General features: G+C 48.2%; 1 protein-coding gene across 1 annotated transcript; it reads right to left on the bottom strand.

Annotated features, from left to right (window-relative positions):
* Positions 1–801: 801 nt before the first annotated feature.
* LOC149995613 (uncharacterized) lies at positions 802–18,445 on the bottom strand. Its single transcript, XM_090261459.1, has 4 exons — positions 18,191–18,445; positions 16,052–16,120; positions 9,300–9,426; positions 802–4,905 (listed from the first exon to the last, which is right to left on the bottom strand). Exons 2-4 carry the CDS (start codon positions 16,097–16,099, stop codon positions 2,924–2,926), a joined length of 2,157 nt encoding a protein of 718 aa, XP_090117585.1. The 5' UTR covers positions 16,100–16,120; positions 18,191–18,445; the 3' UTR covers positions 802–2,923.
* Between the last annotated feature and the right edge of the window lie 692 nt (positions 18,446–19,137).

The raw sequence follows: 19,137 nt of genomic DNA, 5'->3' as shown, positions 1-19,137 counted from the left end.
CTGCATTGAACCCTGCCCATCAGAAGTAAGCAAACAGAGATGGGTGTAGCCTCTAAGCAACACAAGGCACACACAGCTCTCTCCCTAATGAAGCGGGGGTTGAGCCCCTCCGTCCTGGTACCCTCCAGTGAGTCCCTTGGGCTGATTCAATGTACCCAAGAATTTCCTTATGAAGAATATTACGGATCCCTGCCTTGGTATCCTCAACAGAAATCCAGAAATAATAGGACTCTTGAGTAATAATTAATTACCCATTTATTAACAAACACTTTATTTTGTTGTTAACAGACCACCATTTTCATATTAGTTGCTATGTAGTATCAATAATTGCTATCATCATCAATAATGAAATAGTAACTAAACTGAGTAAGGTTGAGGGTCAGACATATATTGGATAATGCATCCGCCAGACTGAAGGCACTCTTCATTTTCACAAGAATTCCAGGAGGCAGGTGGTGGGTGAAGGATGCACTGTGATCTGAGAGAGGATTATTGTGCTAGACTGAAACAGCCGTGTGGGGAGGGGGCCTCTGTGCAGGGTTCTTGCAGAGGGTGTCCTTCCACCATCTCTGAGGCTGAGGACCGGGCAAAGCCTTGAATTGAGACAATTCCTGCCAGGATGCAGGGCTGGGAGGGGCAGGTGGCCTCATAACTGGGGCAGGCTTCCTGGGTTTCTGAGGTCACAAAATCACTCCCCCAAAATGTTGACAGTTGTTTTGACAGGACAGCTGCTACCTGTGGCTTTTGCACTAAACTGTTTAAAATAACATGGGTGTCTTTTATTAAAAATGTATTAAAATATTTCACTGTGAGAAACATTGGCATCGGAAGCCATCAGTGTTACATCCTAACACTGAAAAAATAATTTTTTCTTCATAAGCAACTTGGGAACTTCTGTTGAAGGGAAACTGTGGGGAAAACAAGGAAACCCAGATGGCCACAACCTGACCTCTGATTAGATTTAGGCCTGTGTGACAAAAATGTCTCTATGGAGTCCACCTTCCCTTCTTCCTTTCTGCTCCCTCTCCTCATATTTACTATCCAGGACATGGGGGCCAACAGAAACCTAATGCGTTGTCCAAGTTCTAAGAACAGTTCACTAATCTCATTCTGGAGGCTCAGGGCCCCGACCATGTTCCCAGACTCAAGATATGTTGGGGCCTTGCTCTCCATGCAGTCCGGCAGATGCCTTGAAAGCAGGTAGTGTTTACAGCACATGGTGTGGCCTCTCCCCAGTGCTCACGATACCAAGACCCGTCTGGCAGGACTTTTCTACAGTCCTACTTGTGGGCTCCAATATCACGGGTTCAGGAACAACACTTTGGGTGTGGATTCCAGGATGCACCACACCCACTGCTATATGTGCACCATCCTCTAGTGCTTGTAATGTTAATGTTCCAGGTGACAGTTTCCTGCATTTGCCACACAGGTACGGCTTCTGTCCTGTGTGGATCCCGTGGTGGAGGGTAAGTGATAAGTGCCTAACAAAGGTCTGTCCACGCTTCTACGGTATCTTGTTGAGGTCGTGGTGCTGGTGCATTGTCAGGGACGGCTGTCTTGTAAAGTGCATCAGGCAGATGGAGCACTCCTAGGGCTTATCCAGGTTGTGCATGCGCCCCTGGATAGTGAGGGTCAACTGCCAGATGAACCATTTTACACATATGTGCATGACAAGCACTTCTCCCTGGTGTGCGTCTTCTGTTGCAGGGTGAAGTGTCTTCTGGCTGAAGTCCTTTATGCAGTCCCCGCACACATATGGCTTGTCCTAGGTGTACATGCAGTGGTGGATGCGTGGTGAGGCAGGAAGGTCAGGTGAATTGTTTCCCACACACAGCATGCAGGATGAACTTCAACCTGGAGTGGATCCTCAGAACTCTTCTCAGGTGAGTTACAGCCTTGAAGCAGTCCACTGAGGGATGTGGCTTCTCCATATGTGCTTCTTCTGGAGCAGTATGAAGTTCGTGTTCTGGCTAAAGACCTTGTTGCAGTCTCTGCATGCGAACCGTGTCTCCCTGACGTGTACGCACTGGTGGATGGGGAGTTTTGAAGGCCGGAGAAACTGCTTCCCACATGTCTGGCACAAGCAGGGCTTCTCCCCGGAGTGAATTAGTCGGTGGTTCTTAAGGGATGAGTTACGAGTGAAAGCCTTCCTGCAGTCTTCACACGTGTAAGGTTTCTCCCCTGTGGGCACATTCTGGTGGATGGTGAGGCTCAACTTATGGGTGAACTGCTTCCCGCAAGTGTTGCACAAGAAAGGCTTCACCCTGATGTGCATCCTCTGGTGCAGAACAAGATTGCCTTTCTACCTGAAGCCTTTTCTGTAGTCCCTGTACACGATGGTTTCTGCCTGGTATGTGTCCTCTGGTGCAGGATGAATGTGACTCTCTGGCTGAAGCCCTTTTCACATCCCCAGACACATTCGGTTTCTCCCCAGTGTGTACCTCTGGTGTATGATGATGTACCTCTTCTGCATGAAGTCCTTTCCACAGTCCCCACTTGCATAAGGTTTCTTCCCTGTGTGTATCCTCTGGTGTGCAATAAGGTTATTGTTCAGGAAAAACGCCTTGCTACAGTCCTTGCACATGTACGGCTTCTCCCTAGTGTGCATCATTTGGTGCCTGATGAAGATCTTATTCTGTGTGAATGCCTTTCCACAGTTCCTGGACGCATACAGTTTCTCTCTGCTGCGTGTACTCTGGTGTATAAGGGTCTGTTTCTGTGTGTAGCCCTTTCCACAGTTCTGACACATGTATGGCATCTCCCTAGTGTGTGTCCACTGGTGTAGGATGAGATTCCTTTTCTGGCTGAAGGCCTTGCTACACTCCTCACATGTGTACGGCTTCTCCCCACTGTGCCTCCTCTGGTGCAGGATGAGGTTCCTGTTCTGGAGGAAGGCCTAGCCACAGTCTTCTCAAGTGTATGGCTACTCCCCACTGTGTCTCCTCTGGTGAAGGATGAGGTTATGTTTTCGGGTGAAGGCCTTGCCACAGTCATCGCATGTGTACGGCTTCTCCCCACTGTGCCTCCTCTGGTGTAGGATAAGGTGATACTTTCGGCTGAAGGCCTTGCCACAGTCCTCGCAGGTGTATGGTTTCTCCCCGGTGTGTGTCCTCTGGTGCACGATGAGGTTCCAGTTCTGGCTGAAGGCCCGACCACAGTCCCCGCATGTGTATGGCTGTTCCCCGGTGTGCACGCGCAGGTGGACAGTGAGGCCCCACAGCGAGGAGAATTTTTTTTGACAGGTAGTGCACGAAAAGGACTTATACCCACTGTGTGTACTCTGTTGCAGGATGAGATTCCTATTCTGCTGGAAGGCTTTGCCACAGTTCTCACATGTGTATGGTTTCTTCCCGGTGTGCATGCTCTGGTACAGGATGAGTTTCCTATCCTGGATGAAGTCCTGACCACAGTCTTCACATGTGTACGGCTTTTCCCCAGTGTGCATCCTCTGGTGCCGGATGAGGTTCTGCTTCTGGCTGAAGGCCTTGCCACATTCCTCACAGGTATATGGCTTCTCCCCGGTGTGCGTCCTCTGGTGCAGGACGAGGGTCCCGTTTTGGCTGAAAGCCTTGCCACAGGCCTCACAAGTGTACGGCTTCTCACCAGTGTGAGTCATCTGATGAACAATGAGGTGCCCGTTCTGGCTGAAGGCCTTGCCACAGTCCCCGCATGTGTATGGCTTTTCCCCAGTGTGCACGCGCTGGTGGGCCGTGATGCCCCACAGTGACGGGAATTTCTTTCGACAGGTGGTACATGAAAAGGACTTCTCCCCACTGTGTGTCCTCTGGTGCAGGATGAGATTCCCATTCCGCCGGAAGGCCTTGCCACAGTCTTCGCATGTGTACGGCTTCTCCCCAGTGTGCACCCTCTGGTGCCGGATGAGGTTATGCTTCAGGCTGAAGGCCTTGCCACAGTCCTCGCAGTTATGTGGCTTCTCCCCGGTGTGCGTACTATGGTGCCGGATAAGGTTCTCCTTCCGGCAAAAGGCCTTGCCACAGTCCTTGCATGTGTATGGCTTTTCCCCGGTGTGCATCCTCCTCTGGTGCAGTATGAGGTTCCTATCCTGGGTGAAGGCCTTGCCACAAACCCCACATGTGTATGGCTTTTCCCCGGTGTACCCATGCTCATGGGCAGTGAGGCCCCACAGAGAGGGGAATTTCTTTTGACAGGTGGTGCATGAAAAGGACTTCTCCCCGCTGTGTGTCGTCTGGTGCAGGATGAGGTTCTGGTTCCGGCTGAAGGTCTTGCCACAGTCCTCGCAGGTGTATGGCTTTTCCCCAGTGTGCGTCCTCCTCTGGTGGAGGATGAGATTCCCCTTCTGTTGGAAAGTCTTGCCACAGTCCTGGCATTTGTATGGCTTTTCCCCGGTGTGCATGTGCTGGTGGGCAGTGAGGCCCCACAGTGAGGGGAATTTCTTTCGACAAGTGGTGCACGAAAAGGAGTGCTCCCCGCTGTGGAGTATTTGGTGGATCCTCAGGAATGAGTTATAGGTGAAAGCCTTGCCGCAGTCCCCACACACAAAGGGCTTCGTCACTGCGAAGAGTTTGGAAGGGGAACTGAGGCTTGAAGCACTTGAGTTATTCCTAGGCATTGTGGGTGGGTGCTTTCCTGCTCCTCTCCATCCTTCAGATTTAGGTAGGTACGACAAGGGTCTTTGCTGGACAAATACCTTAAACTCACGACTTTGAGGGGCTAATGCTTGTGACGTGTCCAACCGCCACAGACAGGTCCCTGGGCTCCCCTGTCGCCATGCCACCCAGTTACCCTGTGTCTCCGCTACTTCATAGGCACGACCCCAGGCAGCATCCCTTGTAGATTCTCCTGCCACCACCGCAACAGAGGGTCTGTCTTCCCAAACGTCGTCCTGTGGGTCCGATTCTTTCAGGTCAGGTCTACTCTCCAAGTCTGAGGGGTTGGAGTGGGAAGATAGGATGGTATATGTGCAGTTAACAACACTGAGACATGACAAGGCACAGCCTCAAAGCAGGGAACAACCTGTCATGGGGGCAGTAGGAGTTGGGAAGCAGTGAGGTGAATCAGGGAGGTGGAGGGAGGTGAGCTTAGAGCGAGAAATGTCCCCCTGGGAGTGGCGGAAAAGTGGTCAGTGGAGCTCACAGATGGGTGGATAGATCCCTGGATAGAAAGAGGAGGAAGGCGGGCTTGGAGGAGCGGATCTAAGGTTCCTGCTAACCCAGAGAGTGTTCACTGCGCCTGGCTCCTCACTTGTAGGCCTCATTCTAATTCACCTAGCTGGCTGTGCATTCAAACCACTCACTTCTATTAAAAAGGATAAAATAAAACCCGACTCACATCTGGATGTGATGATAGTCATGTCTTCCCAACCAAGCTCCCCACAACCTACGTTGCTCAGGAGCGGCCTGGCCTTGGCTGATGACTTCTCATGCTCTTCTTTGCACACTCGTCCTTCACTACTGACCACATCAGCTCCAGTCCCTTCCTCTGTATGTCCCATGGAGTCCTCAATTTCTGTTTCCAGTTTGGGGTTGTCCTGAGTTCTGGACATGCACCTCATAGGCCTACCCAATGCTAAAAAATTTTGAAATCTTATACAATAATCTCATTGAAAGAGTGAAGGTCCTGCCATATGGAACTCTCCTTCCTAGGAGACAGCCTAGAAAGCGGGAATGGGGAGCAGCGGTCACTTTCTCACACTGAACACCATACTAGCCCCACTACACTCGGGTTAGAGACTGTCCCCCGAGTCATGGGAGTCTGGAATTCAGTCTCATCTCTATGCTGACACTGCCTAAATGGATTCCGAACAGGACCTCCTGTCTGAGCTCCCGTGAGGCTCCTGTCTTGGGAATCACAAAGCAAATGCACTGTATGCAAGACATGTGCATTTGGAACCTTCGCTCCCAAATAACAGAGAGGCCCACCAGAGAACCGTAGAAAAATAAGTCAGACACCCAATGAGTGACACCATATGATTCTACTGATATGAGTTAACTGGAATCATCAAATTGATAGGGACAGAAAGTAGGACCTGGGTGCAGGGATTCGAGTAGGGGGATGGGGAGGTGCCACTTAGAGGGGACAGATTGTCAGTAGGGGAGGATTATGAGTTCTGGAGGTGTATGGCGGTGACAGTTGAACTTAATGTGAATGAACTTCATGCCACGGAATTGCACCCATAGAAGCAGTTCAGCCCTGGGTGGTGTGGCTCCGTGGATTTAGCGCTAGCCAGCGAATCAGAAGATCACTGGTTTGATTCTCGATGAGTGCACATATTTGGGTTGTGGGCCATGTGCCCATCTGGGGATGTGTGAGGGGAAACGCATCAATGTTTCTCTCTTCTTTCTCCTTCCCTTCCCCACTTTCAAAGTAAAATATTAAAAAGTTCAATGATGTATTTTATGATGGTTATATTTTGCTACCATTAAGAAAATGAAAATTTTAAATTAAAAAGGAAGAAAATATTTAGTAGTCATCCTTGACTCACCTCTTCCCATTCACCATCAGACAGTTAACAAATGAGATCTGGTATGAAACATGAAATGAACCAGACCTACTCATCACCACTTGTGCCAACACTGAGTGCCAGACCCACTCTTACAACGCACGGTCCACTCCATGGGAAGAAAGTCTCACGCGTCAGGTCAAACCCTCCAGGACCATCTCAGTGCATGGTGATCACAGGCAATGTCTTCCTCTCCCTTGATTGCTTTCTGCCATCCACTGCCACTGTTCTTTGTTTCTCTCTGATATCCTTGTCCAGGCCTAGTGCTCCCAGCCCCAGGGCCTTTACACTACATTTCCCTCCTGGCCTTCCGATGAGTGCTCATCCTGAGGCCTCAGAGGGCCTTTCTCCCGACAGGGAGGCCTTCTCTGTCCACCCTGCAGTGGAAGTGAAGCTCATGCCTGGCATTCCCTCCCTTGCTACACTGTGAGCGCTCGTTAACAGTGCGCTTTACTGATCTGCATACTGCCACCTCCCGAAGAGGAAAACTGTCAGAAGAAAGCAGAGTAACTCTTCATGGCCTTCGGTTCTGCAACGGTACCAGCAATATGACATCGAAAGCACAAGCAACAACAAAATAAAGAAATTGGACCACATAAAACTTAAAACAATTGTGTTTCAAATGATGCCATCAAGGAAAAGTCTCCCAATAGAATGGGACAAACAATTGCTGAACGTACATCTGTTAAAAGATTTGTACCAAGAATTAACAAAAATAGAATATGGAAATAACTTTCCATCTTGAAGGATATGGAAGCAACAACCACCCCTAAATAAACAGGCAAAAGATTGAACCAGACATTTCACTGAAGAGAACAGACCGCTGACAAATGAGCACCTGGAAGGTCCTGAGAACCAGCTGCCAGCTGGGCCGTGGTAAGACTGCTCACCAACAAGAGTGGCTGCAGTGAGAAAGGCTGAGCGTATTCAGTTCTGACAAGCACACGGAGCAGTGCAATGCCCAGCGCCTGCTGGTGGAAGTAAAAATGAGACAACTGCTTTGGGAAAAGATGGGTTTTCTAAAAAAGTTATATATGCACCATTGTATGACCAAACCATGATCAACAAAAAGGACATCTAGTGTCTCCAGAACATTTTCAAGAACTGCAAACAACCTATATATTTATCAAGTGAATTAATAAACATGGTTGTCTCTACATAAAGTAGTATTATTACTCAAAAATAAAAAGAAGTTAACTATTGACCTCGCTGGCTGACTAAGTTGGTTGGTTGACCTTCATGATGTGCACAAAAAGCTTGTGGTTTTGATCCCCAATCAGGACTCGTATGGGAGGCAACTGATCAATGATCTCTTGTGCTCTGGCTTATATCAATAAAAATATTCTCAGGTAAGGACTTAAAATTTTAAAAAAGGACAGAAAGGAAGGTAACTATTGACATGTACGGACAATGTGTTGAACATCTAAAAAAGTGAAGCCAAGGGTAAGAAGTGAAAGAAAGAAAAAACAAAAAGGAGTACGGGCTACATAATCCCATATATATCACAGTCTGGAAGAGGCACACTTAACAGCAGCGATATAAAGCAGAGCACTGGTCACCGGGGGAGTGAAGTTCGGCAAGAGAAAAGAGAGTCTTTGGGTTACTGGACGACTCTGCTGCATCACAACGATTACTTCCCAGGTGAACATAAATGTCAAAAAACATCAAATTGTTCAGATAAACTACGTGCAGTTAATTGTAGGTCAGTTAAACTTCCAGAAGTGCTTTATACAAATGTGCCCATACTCTCCTTCTGAAAGTTAGTGTTTTTCCTGAACAATATTGTTCCGGGACCTCCTTCTGTATCAGTGACCACAGTGTGCTCATCTTTGGTGATCATCATGATTTGCACAGAACTAATACACCCTGATATGTTCTGTCAGTCTTGTATGTGAGCATACAGGGCATTGCTGTTTACTTTTCTTTCTCTAAAATACTCTGCACACTCATTGGAATATTATCAATGGATATATCCTAGAAATGGAATCATTAAATTTGGTTGATAATACAAAACTGTCTGCCCATAGAGCAGTACTTTATGCTCCGAAAATGAGGAGTTCCTTTCCCTAGAACATAATATTACAGGAGGCTGTTACTGTTTTTCTTTTCCTTCTAAATCCTCACCAAAAATGTGTTTAGACAGGGAGAAAGGGAATGGGGACAGAGAGTGAGAGGGGGAGAAAGGGAGAGGTTAGAGGGGTAAAAGAGGGAAAGGAGGAGAGGGGGAGAGCGAAAGAGGGGCAGAGGGTTAAAAGGGGAGAAGGGGAGAGGCGGGAGAGAGAGAGAGAGAAACATGGATCGGTTGCCTCCCATATGTGCTCTGCATAAGATCAAATTTGAAACTAGGTTATGTGCCCTGCCAGGGAGTTTAACTGGCAACATTTGGAAGTACCAGACAAAGTACAACCAACTGTGCCATGTCCGACCAGGGATGTTCTTCTTTTTCATGTCTGTGTACCTCAGGGGTGAGAATTGTATTTCTATGACTACATTAGTACTTCCATGATTAGTAGTGTTTTAAAACTCTTTATGAACTGTAACTGTGCACTTCTATCTATATGAACAGTATACTCATCAGTTTGGTCCACCTCTATCATTCATAAGTCTTTTTTGGAAACAAGATGCTCTTCACATATTTACAAGCCTGTGAATGTTTATGCATGCGGTAAATACTCTTCCCCACTTCCTCAGGTATGTGGTTTATTTTTAGCCTCGAGTAGCCTGGGCACTACCTACACCGATCTGTCCATCTTTTCTGTATCTGTGTCATCCTAAGTGACAGGCAGGCGGTGAGTTATGCAACAAAGCTGCCACTTACCCAGCGAGACCAGGTTCCAGTAGATCTCCATCATCACCTCTCTGTACAGGTCCTTCTGCGCAGGCTTCAGCTGCTGCCACTCCTCCTGGGTGAAGTCCACCATCACGTCACTGAACGACACCGAGCCCTGTGAGAGGAAGTGCAAACCACTCACCACAGGGCCTTCTTACAGGGGTTGAAAGATACGGACACAAAGGACGAGAGGATCAGAAAGGCACACAGGATGAATATAACGTGGTGTCTGCAAGACGCTGAACTCTGAAGGGTATGACCATGCGGTGTCCTCGTTGTCTGAGTACATTAGATGGTCCTCGGACTGACAAACTATGGGGCTGTTCACCAGGAACAAAATGAACCCCATTGAACAATGGGCAAAGGGCCTGAATAGCCACTTCTCCAAGAGGACATACACATGGCCAACAGTTATGAAAAAAGCTTAATATCAGTAATCATGAGAGGGCTGCAAGTTGAAACTCAATGAAATATCACCTCATACTTATCAGACAGAAACCCATGTATGGGACTCACGACCTGCTAAATGCCATCGTGACTAGTGCATGAACGTTGGCATCTCAAGGAGTGTCCGGGAAGCTGGAAGCTGCGGTCTGTGGTGGGGCCCTTGGAGGGACATACCAGGTAGGGAAGTGTGGGTCAAGACCTGAGGCTTAAACAGCAGTGACAAGCACTGAGGATGCAGACACCATGACCCCGTGCCTGATGAAGTGGGGCAGCATTCTATGGACCGAGACACGAGGATAATGATGTCACCACAGCAGTAACGACACCTGTAATTCAATAGGCTATTGCTCTGTTCAGGGTTTTAGTGTAAGCCATGCTGCTGATTGAGATTTGTGTTGACTTCCTGTGTTGAGTGCTAACCTCTAATGTCTCAGGATGGGACCTAATTTGGAAACAAGGTCATTGCAGATGTACAGAGTGAAAATGAGGTCACACCGGAGAACTGTGGGACCTAAGGCAACAGGACTAATGTCCTTATAAAGGGGAGAAATTTGTGCACAGAGACATGCACACAGTGTATGTCACGTAAGGACGGGAGCTTCTGTGCCAGGAGCCATAGAACCAGCAGAGGCTGAGTCACATGGCTGGAACACCCTTCCCAGTGACCTCAGAGGTGGCAGTGACCTGCTGATGCCTTCAGTTCCAACTTCCGGGTCCCAGAACTGTGGCAAACTGATTCCTGTAGTTCAAGCCTCCCCATCTGTGGTGCCAGAGCAGAGGAACATATCTGTCGTTGACCATGAACCACGCACAGCTCACCTTCCTGCAGAGTAGGCCTCACTTGCTAGTCAATGCATCAGAGTTCTGAGTACCTGCCAGGGACTCTGGACTCACCCTGATCTCCTGTCCTAGGACCACCACCACATAATGATGGTGCAGTCCAGGGCAGTCAGTGGTTAATATCTGTACTTGAGAGCCTGTAATGAATGGCTGGCTCTGCTCCCCAGCCCCGGCTGTTTCCACAGACAACTGACTACCTTTCTGACCTTGATTGATCAATGAACCCCATAGTATCAACGTACCCCAGGTAGCTGTTACGAGGGAGAATGACGTAACACATGTGTGATTCCAGTGTTGTAAGGCTGCTGGATGCCTTCAGTAATGGCAGCTACTGCTCTTCTCATGCTATTAACTGGACATTTCATTTACATCTTCTATAGACTTCTAATCCTTAACACAAATTTCATATTATTATTTGATGATTTGCCCAGTCAACCTTTGAAAAAGCCCAGGTAATAATTTCTTTCTTTTTTAATTCTGTTATGAAGATACAGTACTCCGTCTTTATATCACGGTACATGTATCGCGGCCTCACTATATCGCGGGATTTTAAAAAATACTATATTTAATTATTTATCGCGGATTTTTTGCTATATTGTGGGACTTTGCGGTACTGTACAATAAATACTAAAACAAATGTAAGGGTCTTACTTCACGGATTTTCACCTATTGCGGGGGGTCTGGAATGTAATACCTACAACAAGTGAGGGATACTGTATATTGACTTTAGAGAGAGTAGGAAGGACAGAAACATCAATCAACTGTCTCCCAAACACACCCTGAGACAGGATTTGAACCTGAAACTTTTTGGTATATAAAATGATGCCGCAACAATGACCTAGAAACACAGCAAAGGAAGGTGTATTTTTAGAAAAATAAGAAAGTAATTACACTAAAAGAGATTAAGGAAAAGAAATGGAACCCTTAAATCCCATCCACATGAAAATGACAAGCATTGGAAAATCCTAAGCAATGTTGGTAAAGCAGGAAAACAAATCAACAATTACGCACAAGGTAAAAGTGAAGATATCATGGTGCATCCGTCTTGGAAAACAGTTGGATCCCCCCGCCTCCCTTTTTTAAGTATATTTTATTGATTATGTTGTTAGAGTAGTTACAATTTTTCCCCCCCTCTGCCCAGTAACCCACTTCCTCCAAGGAATCCCACCCGCCTTAGTTCATGTACATGTGTTGTGCATAGAAGTTCTTTGGCTTCACCCTTTCCTATATTATTCTTAACTTTCACCTGTCTATTTTGTACTAATTGAGTATGCTTCTAAGTCTCTGAACCATTTCCCCATTGCTCCCCCACCCCCCTCCCAGCTGATAACCCTCCAAATGATCCCCATACCTATGATTCTGTTCCTGTTCTGGTTTTCTTAGTTGGGTTTTGATTTTATTTTTTAGATTCAGTTGTTGATTTTGTTGTCATTTTAGTATTCATAGTTTTGATCTTTTTCTTAAGTAAGTCCCTTTGACATTTCATAAGGGCTTGGTAATGATGTACTCCTTTAGCTTCACCTTGTCTGGGAAGCGCTTCATCTGCCCTTCCATTCCAAATGATAGCTTTGCTGGGTAGAGTAATCTTGGTTGTAGGTTGCTTTTCATCACATTAAATACTGCTTACCAGTCCCTTCCTGCCTGCAAAGGGTCCTTTGAGAAATCAGCTGATAGTCTATAGGCACCTTCCTGTAGGCAACTCTCTGCCTCTCTCTATCTTTCACCTTTGGCATCTCAATCATGATGCATCCTGGTGTGATCCCCTCTGGGTCCAGCTGCCCTGGGAACCTCCGCACTTCCCGGACCTGTATGTCCGTCTTCTTTGCAAAACTTGGGAAGTTTAACTCAGTTTTTCCAATTCTGGCTTCGTCATTTTGCACTGGTTCACAGTTTTATTCTTCCTTATGTTCCAAATCATTGATTTGAACCCTGGATTCCTTCCCTTCACCATTGGTTTTGTATGTATTTTCCTTCATTTCACTTAGCATGGTCTTCACTTCTTCCCTTATGCATTTGCTATACTCAAGCATATTTGTCAAGCCTGTGAGCATCTTTATCACCCGTGTTTTGAATTCTGCATCTGTTAGGTTGTCTATCTCCTCATCTGTTAGGCTGCCTCTTTGTTGCTTAGCTCTCCCACTGGAACCTTGATCTGTTTCCCGTTTTGGGCCATACTTCTCTGTCTCCTAATTCTGACAGGCTCCTGTGTTTGTTTGCCTCCGAGTCCCAGGTAGAGCTGTCCTTCCTGTTATGCTGTAAGGGGCGGACCATAGGGATTTGTCAGTACAGGGTGCCCTGTTTCACCACGTTGTGGCACTCTATATGGAGGAGGCATCTGATAGGTAACAATGCCGCGTGCCCAGCACTCGCCCCTTTTCCAGGCACGTCTCCCACTTCCACACTGCACTGGCGCTTCTCTAGCTGCTGCCCTGGCAGTCATTACCAGAGTGGGTGGGTCTGCGAATCGTTCCAGGACCATAGGGGCCCTTTACACAAGCAGATTCTGCTGACACTGGCATTCTCTGCCTCGACCTCAAACCCCACTGGTCTGCACAGTCAGAAGGAATGAGGCTTGATTTACCCCAGTGCAGGGACCATGGGCTTCGAGGTCCGGTGAGGAGCTGGGAACACTCCCCAGGTATCCCTCCTGACTTTTTAAAACATGTGACTGCATTTTCAGAGGCCTGCTGCTACTGCTGACACAACACTGTGTTTTCTCAGTCCCGGCTCCGCACCTCCTACTGTCTGGATGAGCATTTCTTCTTTATGTCTTTGTTTGCAGGACTTCCATGCAGTTTGATTTTCTGGAACTCTGGTTGTTTATAGTTTTCAGGTAGTTGTATTTCTTTTTAGTTGTGGAGGGAGACACAGCGTCTGTCTACGCACCATCTAGGCCAGAAGCCTTAGTTTTGAATGGATCTCTTCTTGAATGGTTAAGTATACTGTTATCAAAAAAACATAATATCCTCCACTGCACTCAAGAAAAATGAGAAGCTCAAACACAGAACTGTCCATGAATGTACATAGCAGCATTAGTAATAACAAAAAAAAAGTAGAACCAACCCAAATGTACACCACATGGTTTACCTGTACAAAGATATAGTATAGAGCCATGAAAAAGGACACTTATTATGACATAGATGTACATCAAAAACACGAAGCTCAGTAAAAACAGCCAGACATAAAGCCAAATATGTGATTGCATTATTAAGAAATGTTCAGACCTAGCCTGTTTGCTCAGCTGGTTGCAGCACTGTCTGTACAACGAAAGGTTGTAGGTGCAGTCCTGACTGGGGCACATGAGGGGGACAACAGATGGATGTTTCTTTCACACATCGATGTTTCTCTATCTCTCTTACTTTCTCGATTCCATTCACTCTCAAAAGAATTAAGCTCTTAAAAATAATAGAAGCCTTCAGATTCCTGTAGACCAGTAAAGCATATGATAAATAATTTTCTGTTCAGGACCATTCTGTATGGTTTCAGGAAACATAGTCCAGCCGCAGGCTAGGTGCACACACTGCCACCCCGAGAGGTCTATTAAAGCTTGGTCAGAAAACCAGGAACATAGAAGATGACTCAAAGGTCACTTAGCAGGTTCCCATGGGAACTACATTTAAAGAATGCATATTATGCTTTAGAGCTTGCCTTGCTTTTCTTATCTTAGTTAACTATAAACAGTGTGTACTAAAAATGTATGAAGCCTTGCACCTGATGTCAGTATGGCATCAGGATGTTTAACAGACCCTGACAGAGTGGTCACTGTGTTCTTTACATTGATATCTGTAATTAGTAACTGTCAACTGTAACCCAAGCGTCTGAAAGCTTATTTATGACTCATAAGTCTTGACGTTCTATCTCCCAAATCCCCTCCTCAATAAAAGGGAACAGGAGAAAGCATTCAACGTCCTTCTCCACAACAGAAATTTGCAACCTTTCCTCCTTTCAGACAAAAGACAGTGTCTTGCGTAATTCTGCTCTCATCCATGACCCTGAAACCTCTGCTGGACAGGGAGTGTCCACCGAGCCGGGGCGCTTGAGGTAGAGAGCCTTAATTTGCCAACCTGCAGAACTAGGAGATAAACATTTCCTAAAATTCAAACCTCACAAATGATGCTACTCACAAAGAGATAATGTGACATCAATTTTTCCTACCAGAAGATTAGTTTATTACACTTGTTATTTATATGTGATATATAATAAAAAGGAAAAATGGCCAAAGTGAGACAGTGGCAGCCCCTGCTATACTGTGGTGCAAAAATAAGTTCCAGTCTGTAACTTTAAAAACTTCTGAAAGGCCTTCAAAATACTCACCCCAGCACAAGTTGTACTGGATCAGTGAAGTGAATTCCATGTGAACCGAAGGGTCACGGTTTGATTCCAAGTCAGGGCACATGCCTGAGTTGCTGGCCAGTTTCCCAGTTGAGGGTGTGCAAGAGGCAACCCATCAATGTTTCTCTCACACATTGTTCTGTGTTATCCTCTTATTTCTCCCTCCCTTCCCCTCTCTAAAAGAATCTTTACACAGTTGCTCTACCTCTAGTGATAAAAACATAAAAAAAAGAAAACGGGCAAAAAATCATGCAAACTGGAAGGGAAAGTTGCTTCTTTGCTCTAGCCAGGAGGCTCAGTTGTTTGGAGCATTGTGCCATACACCAGAAGTTTAGTGATTTGATCCAGAGTAGGAGTGCACGCAAAAGGCAACCGATTGATGTTTCTCTTACACATGTGTTTCACTTCCCTCCTGTCTGGGTAATACTCAATGAACATATCCTCGGGTGAGGAAAACATGGAAACATTTATGCACAGACAGATATAATGTGGTAATACGAGAGACATTCTTTCATTTATTGATGAATTCATTGATTTTATCTCCTATTTTTTCTGGCCAGGGAATGAACCTACAACCATGCTTATTACGATGATGCTTGAACCTACTGAGCGACATGTATATATTTTTATTATAACGAATTTCTTGAATACAAGAAAATTTATAGAGAAGAATACGACACATAGCCATCCACTAAAAAATCACAAAACTTCAAGGTGACAGCTGCCAATGTTCACAGATTCCTCCCCATGGCCATCCTCTGATTGTCCCCTGTGTAATTAGTACTGTCTGCCCATTTCTCAAGGTCCCTCATCCATCAGGTCCGGTCCAAGGCCTCTTTCACTAGATGGAACATGCTTAAGATGCCACTGCCAGGTGCTTGCCAATGTTTCCACAGAGCCCCAGTGTAGGACAAGGTCACTCCTGAGATAATGTGTTCCATGTGGTTGAGAAAAGTCAGTGTCAGTACAATAATCTACCACCTTATGGTGGACACAATTCCTAGAGAACAGGCCTGAGGCCTGGTACTTAGACCCTGCGTGGGGAACGTGTGTGACAGTGAATCATTCTTGTCCAGAAGACTGACCCTAGGAATGATCTGAAAGACCGTGACATGACTCACCTGCACCTTCTCAGTCAGTTCCTGGATGGCCATCCTTCCAGTGCCCATGGTGACTGAGGGACGGGCAGGCTGTGCAAAGGGAGAGAAAGAGTAAGGCACAGGAAGAAATCAGATCAGACCTGCCTCACAATGCAGACAGTACAGATAAACACACCCTATGGAGAGAGGCAGACGGGGACATGTACACAGGTTAACTGTGAATGCATGCCGGGGGGCATATGGCATCCAAAGCCTTTGACAAATCTCTTATTTAATACTTATGACACTATACAGGATTGGGGCTATTTCCAATCACCTCATTTCACAGATGAGGAAACTGAGGCCCAAAGACATAAGCCACACAGACAAGACAAAGATGGCATTAAGGCTGGGTCCAATGGCTCGGTGCACTCGTCACACCAATACAGTGACACTTCCCCAACACGCACACACACACACAGACAGACACACACTACCAGTTACACAGCCAGTACCAGTGCCAGTCAGTGGATCTGACTGTTGGAACCAGGCTCGAGGAGACACCATAGCACTGCCTCCACCTTGAACGTCTACCCCAGATCTCGTGCAGTTACTGTGAGGTTCAATCATCAGTAGGGAGCCTGGCGCCATGAGGCACACAGTAAGAACCCAGTCCACCCCTGGTCAGTGGCTCAGTTGGTTGGAGCGTTGTCTGGAACACACAAGAGTCAGGGACAATCCCTGGTTTGTGGTTGGGGCCTACGTTGCCAGATTCTTCCCCTAACCCAGGTCACATTGTGACTGGGAAGCACCTAAGTGATGTTTCTCTTTCTCTCTTCTTTTCTATCTAAAATCAATAAACCTATGAACGATGTTTATCTTAGCACTGTATCGCTGAAGCAAATAACAACCAACCAACCAACCAAAGAACGATTTTTGTATAGGACAGAAGGCCAGGCACCCAGCCTGAAGTCCCAGACCACCTACAGGAAACAGGAGCAAGCTTCTGTCCCTGGGTGCGGTGACCTTATCATTTCTTAAACTAAATTTAATTTTTACAAAGGTATTCATTCTGGACCTGTGGCCTCTGACTCCTATTCCTGCACTGCGAGGCTAACAACATTGGGTCCTTGTACTGGGAGAGTCCACTAGAGCCCACTTGCCCAGGAGGCACAGTGGTCCAAGGGCCTCTGACCCCTGTAATAATCACCATTAATTTCAAAATTACTAGAGAAAAAGAAAATTTAGTCCATCCTGGGCTACTGTTGTCTTTATAGCAGTACAATCACAATTCTAATTTCTACTTCATTTAAAGGAGGCCATAAGTCACAGTGGCCCTGGAAGTGGCATGTGCTTGAGGCTGGTGACAGCTGACCCCAGTGTGGCCTCAGAGAGTAGAGTTGTGGCAGCTCCTGCTCCTAATTTGTGCCCAAGCTTTCTCACATCTCCTTCCTTCTTCTGGTTCTAAGCACAAACAAGGATTTGCCACCAGTGAGGTGGATGGTGTGGGGGCTCTGGAAATCGGATGCCTTGGTATGGAGTTGAGAGATTCAGTTAGTCTCAGAGCCTCAGTTTCCCCATCTGCATATTGAGGCTGGTGAGGGTCCCTACCTCACAGTTACCGGGAGGCCTATAACAAGCCCAGAGCCATACCCTGAGCACCCCACACACGCCCTGAACAACCCATGCCGGTCAGCATGGGGCGGGGTCTCTGACCTCTTTCTCAGCCCCGCCCCTTTCTACAACCCAGGCTCCGCCCCCCCCATGGCTAGGTGAGGCTCTGAGGGCAGGAAGCAGGTGGGCTGAGGCCGGCAGGAGGGCAGCTCCGCCAGGCCCCCTGTGCAGGAGGGCAGCCTTCCCCACGCTCTCGGGGGGGCCCCCCACACGCACCGCACACACGGCAGCCACCCGCGCAGACAGAGGCGAAGGTGTACATGCAGGGGGAGCCTCGGACAGGACAGACCCACCCGCACGCGCAGACACACTCACCCCCAGACGCGCAGCCAGGCGCCGAGGAGGAGACCAGACACGGCGGACGCCTGGATGGGGCCTCAGGCTCAGTCCCCGGGGACGGACACGACGGCGGACGCGGTCACAGAGGGACCCGGAGAGACCTGAGGAAGCGACCACACGGACAGACAGACAGACACACACACACACACACAGCCACGGCAGCAGCACCACGGGCACGACTCGCCAGGATCCGCAGCCTCTCCACTACCGCGGCCGCCTGGTGCGCAGCCGGAGTCACAGCGCGGCTCCCTCCGGGAAATGACCGGCTCCCTCAGAGCGCACGGGCCGCCCTTCGCGGCTGGAGGAGCAGGAACGCTTCCCAGAATGCCGTGCGCCGCCTCCCCTCAGAGCGAGCGCGGCCTAAGGTCCCGGAACCACAGCAGGGGCGGGAGCGGGCGCCTGTCCCAGAAGCCCCCGCGCCAAGGCTACTGAGGTTCGTTAGGGATCTCAGGGGAACGTTGCGGAGGGAAGCGGGGTGCGGACAGGAGACTACAGAGCGGGAGGGAGCCAGGCGGGAGAGGTTGGTCGGAAGGTGTGCCTCGCACTGAGGAGAGCGGTGCAGGGAGAAGGGGAGGGGCCGTGGAGCAGAGCGAGGGGGAGGGGTCGGAGGGGAGGGGAATCCCAGAGCGGCGGGTAAAGACGCGGCAGCCCCTCAGCAGACGTCCTGCGTCCCCCAACGACCCTCATCGCCATGCTGACTTGCAGAAAAGTTGTAAAGCGTGAGAGACGCAGGAAAACACTGTCAGCCCGTCCTGTTAGGTGCCAGCCCCTGTTCAGTGCACGTTAGTGTCACAGAACCAAAGTGGGGGATCCACTTCCCGCGCCCACATTAGGAAGCTGCAGAGACACAGCTGGTGGGAAAGGAAAGAGGGTTTTCGCTGAGATGCTCCTGCGTCGGGGATGATGGCAGACTCCTCTCAGAGCCCCCCGCTACGGAAACCCGAGGAAAAACCCAGCCAGGCCAGAAGTCAGTGTGCAGCTCCCCCGCTCCCGTATGAAGTGCTGTCCCCTGGGAGCCGCAGGCGGCCGCGGGGCAGTCACCCAGGTAGCTCAGCTCGCTCCCCGCAACTGGCTGTTTTGAGGCTCCCCCCTGGGTCGTGCAGACCCAGTCGTCC

The sequence above is a fragment of the Furipterus horrens genome, unplaced genomic scaffold (genome assembly GCF_987537825.1).
Source record: "Furipterus horrens unplaced genomic scaffold, mFurHor1.1.pri manual_scaffold_13, whole genome shotgun sequence".
Classification (NCBI taxonomy): Eukaryota; Metazoa; Chordata; class Mammalia; order Chiroptera; family Furipteridae; genus Furipterus; species Furipterus horrens.
This window is presented reverse-complemented; position numbering and strand designations above follow the sequence as displayed.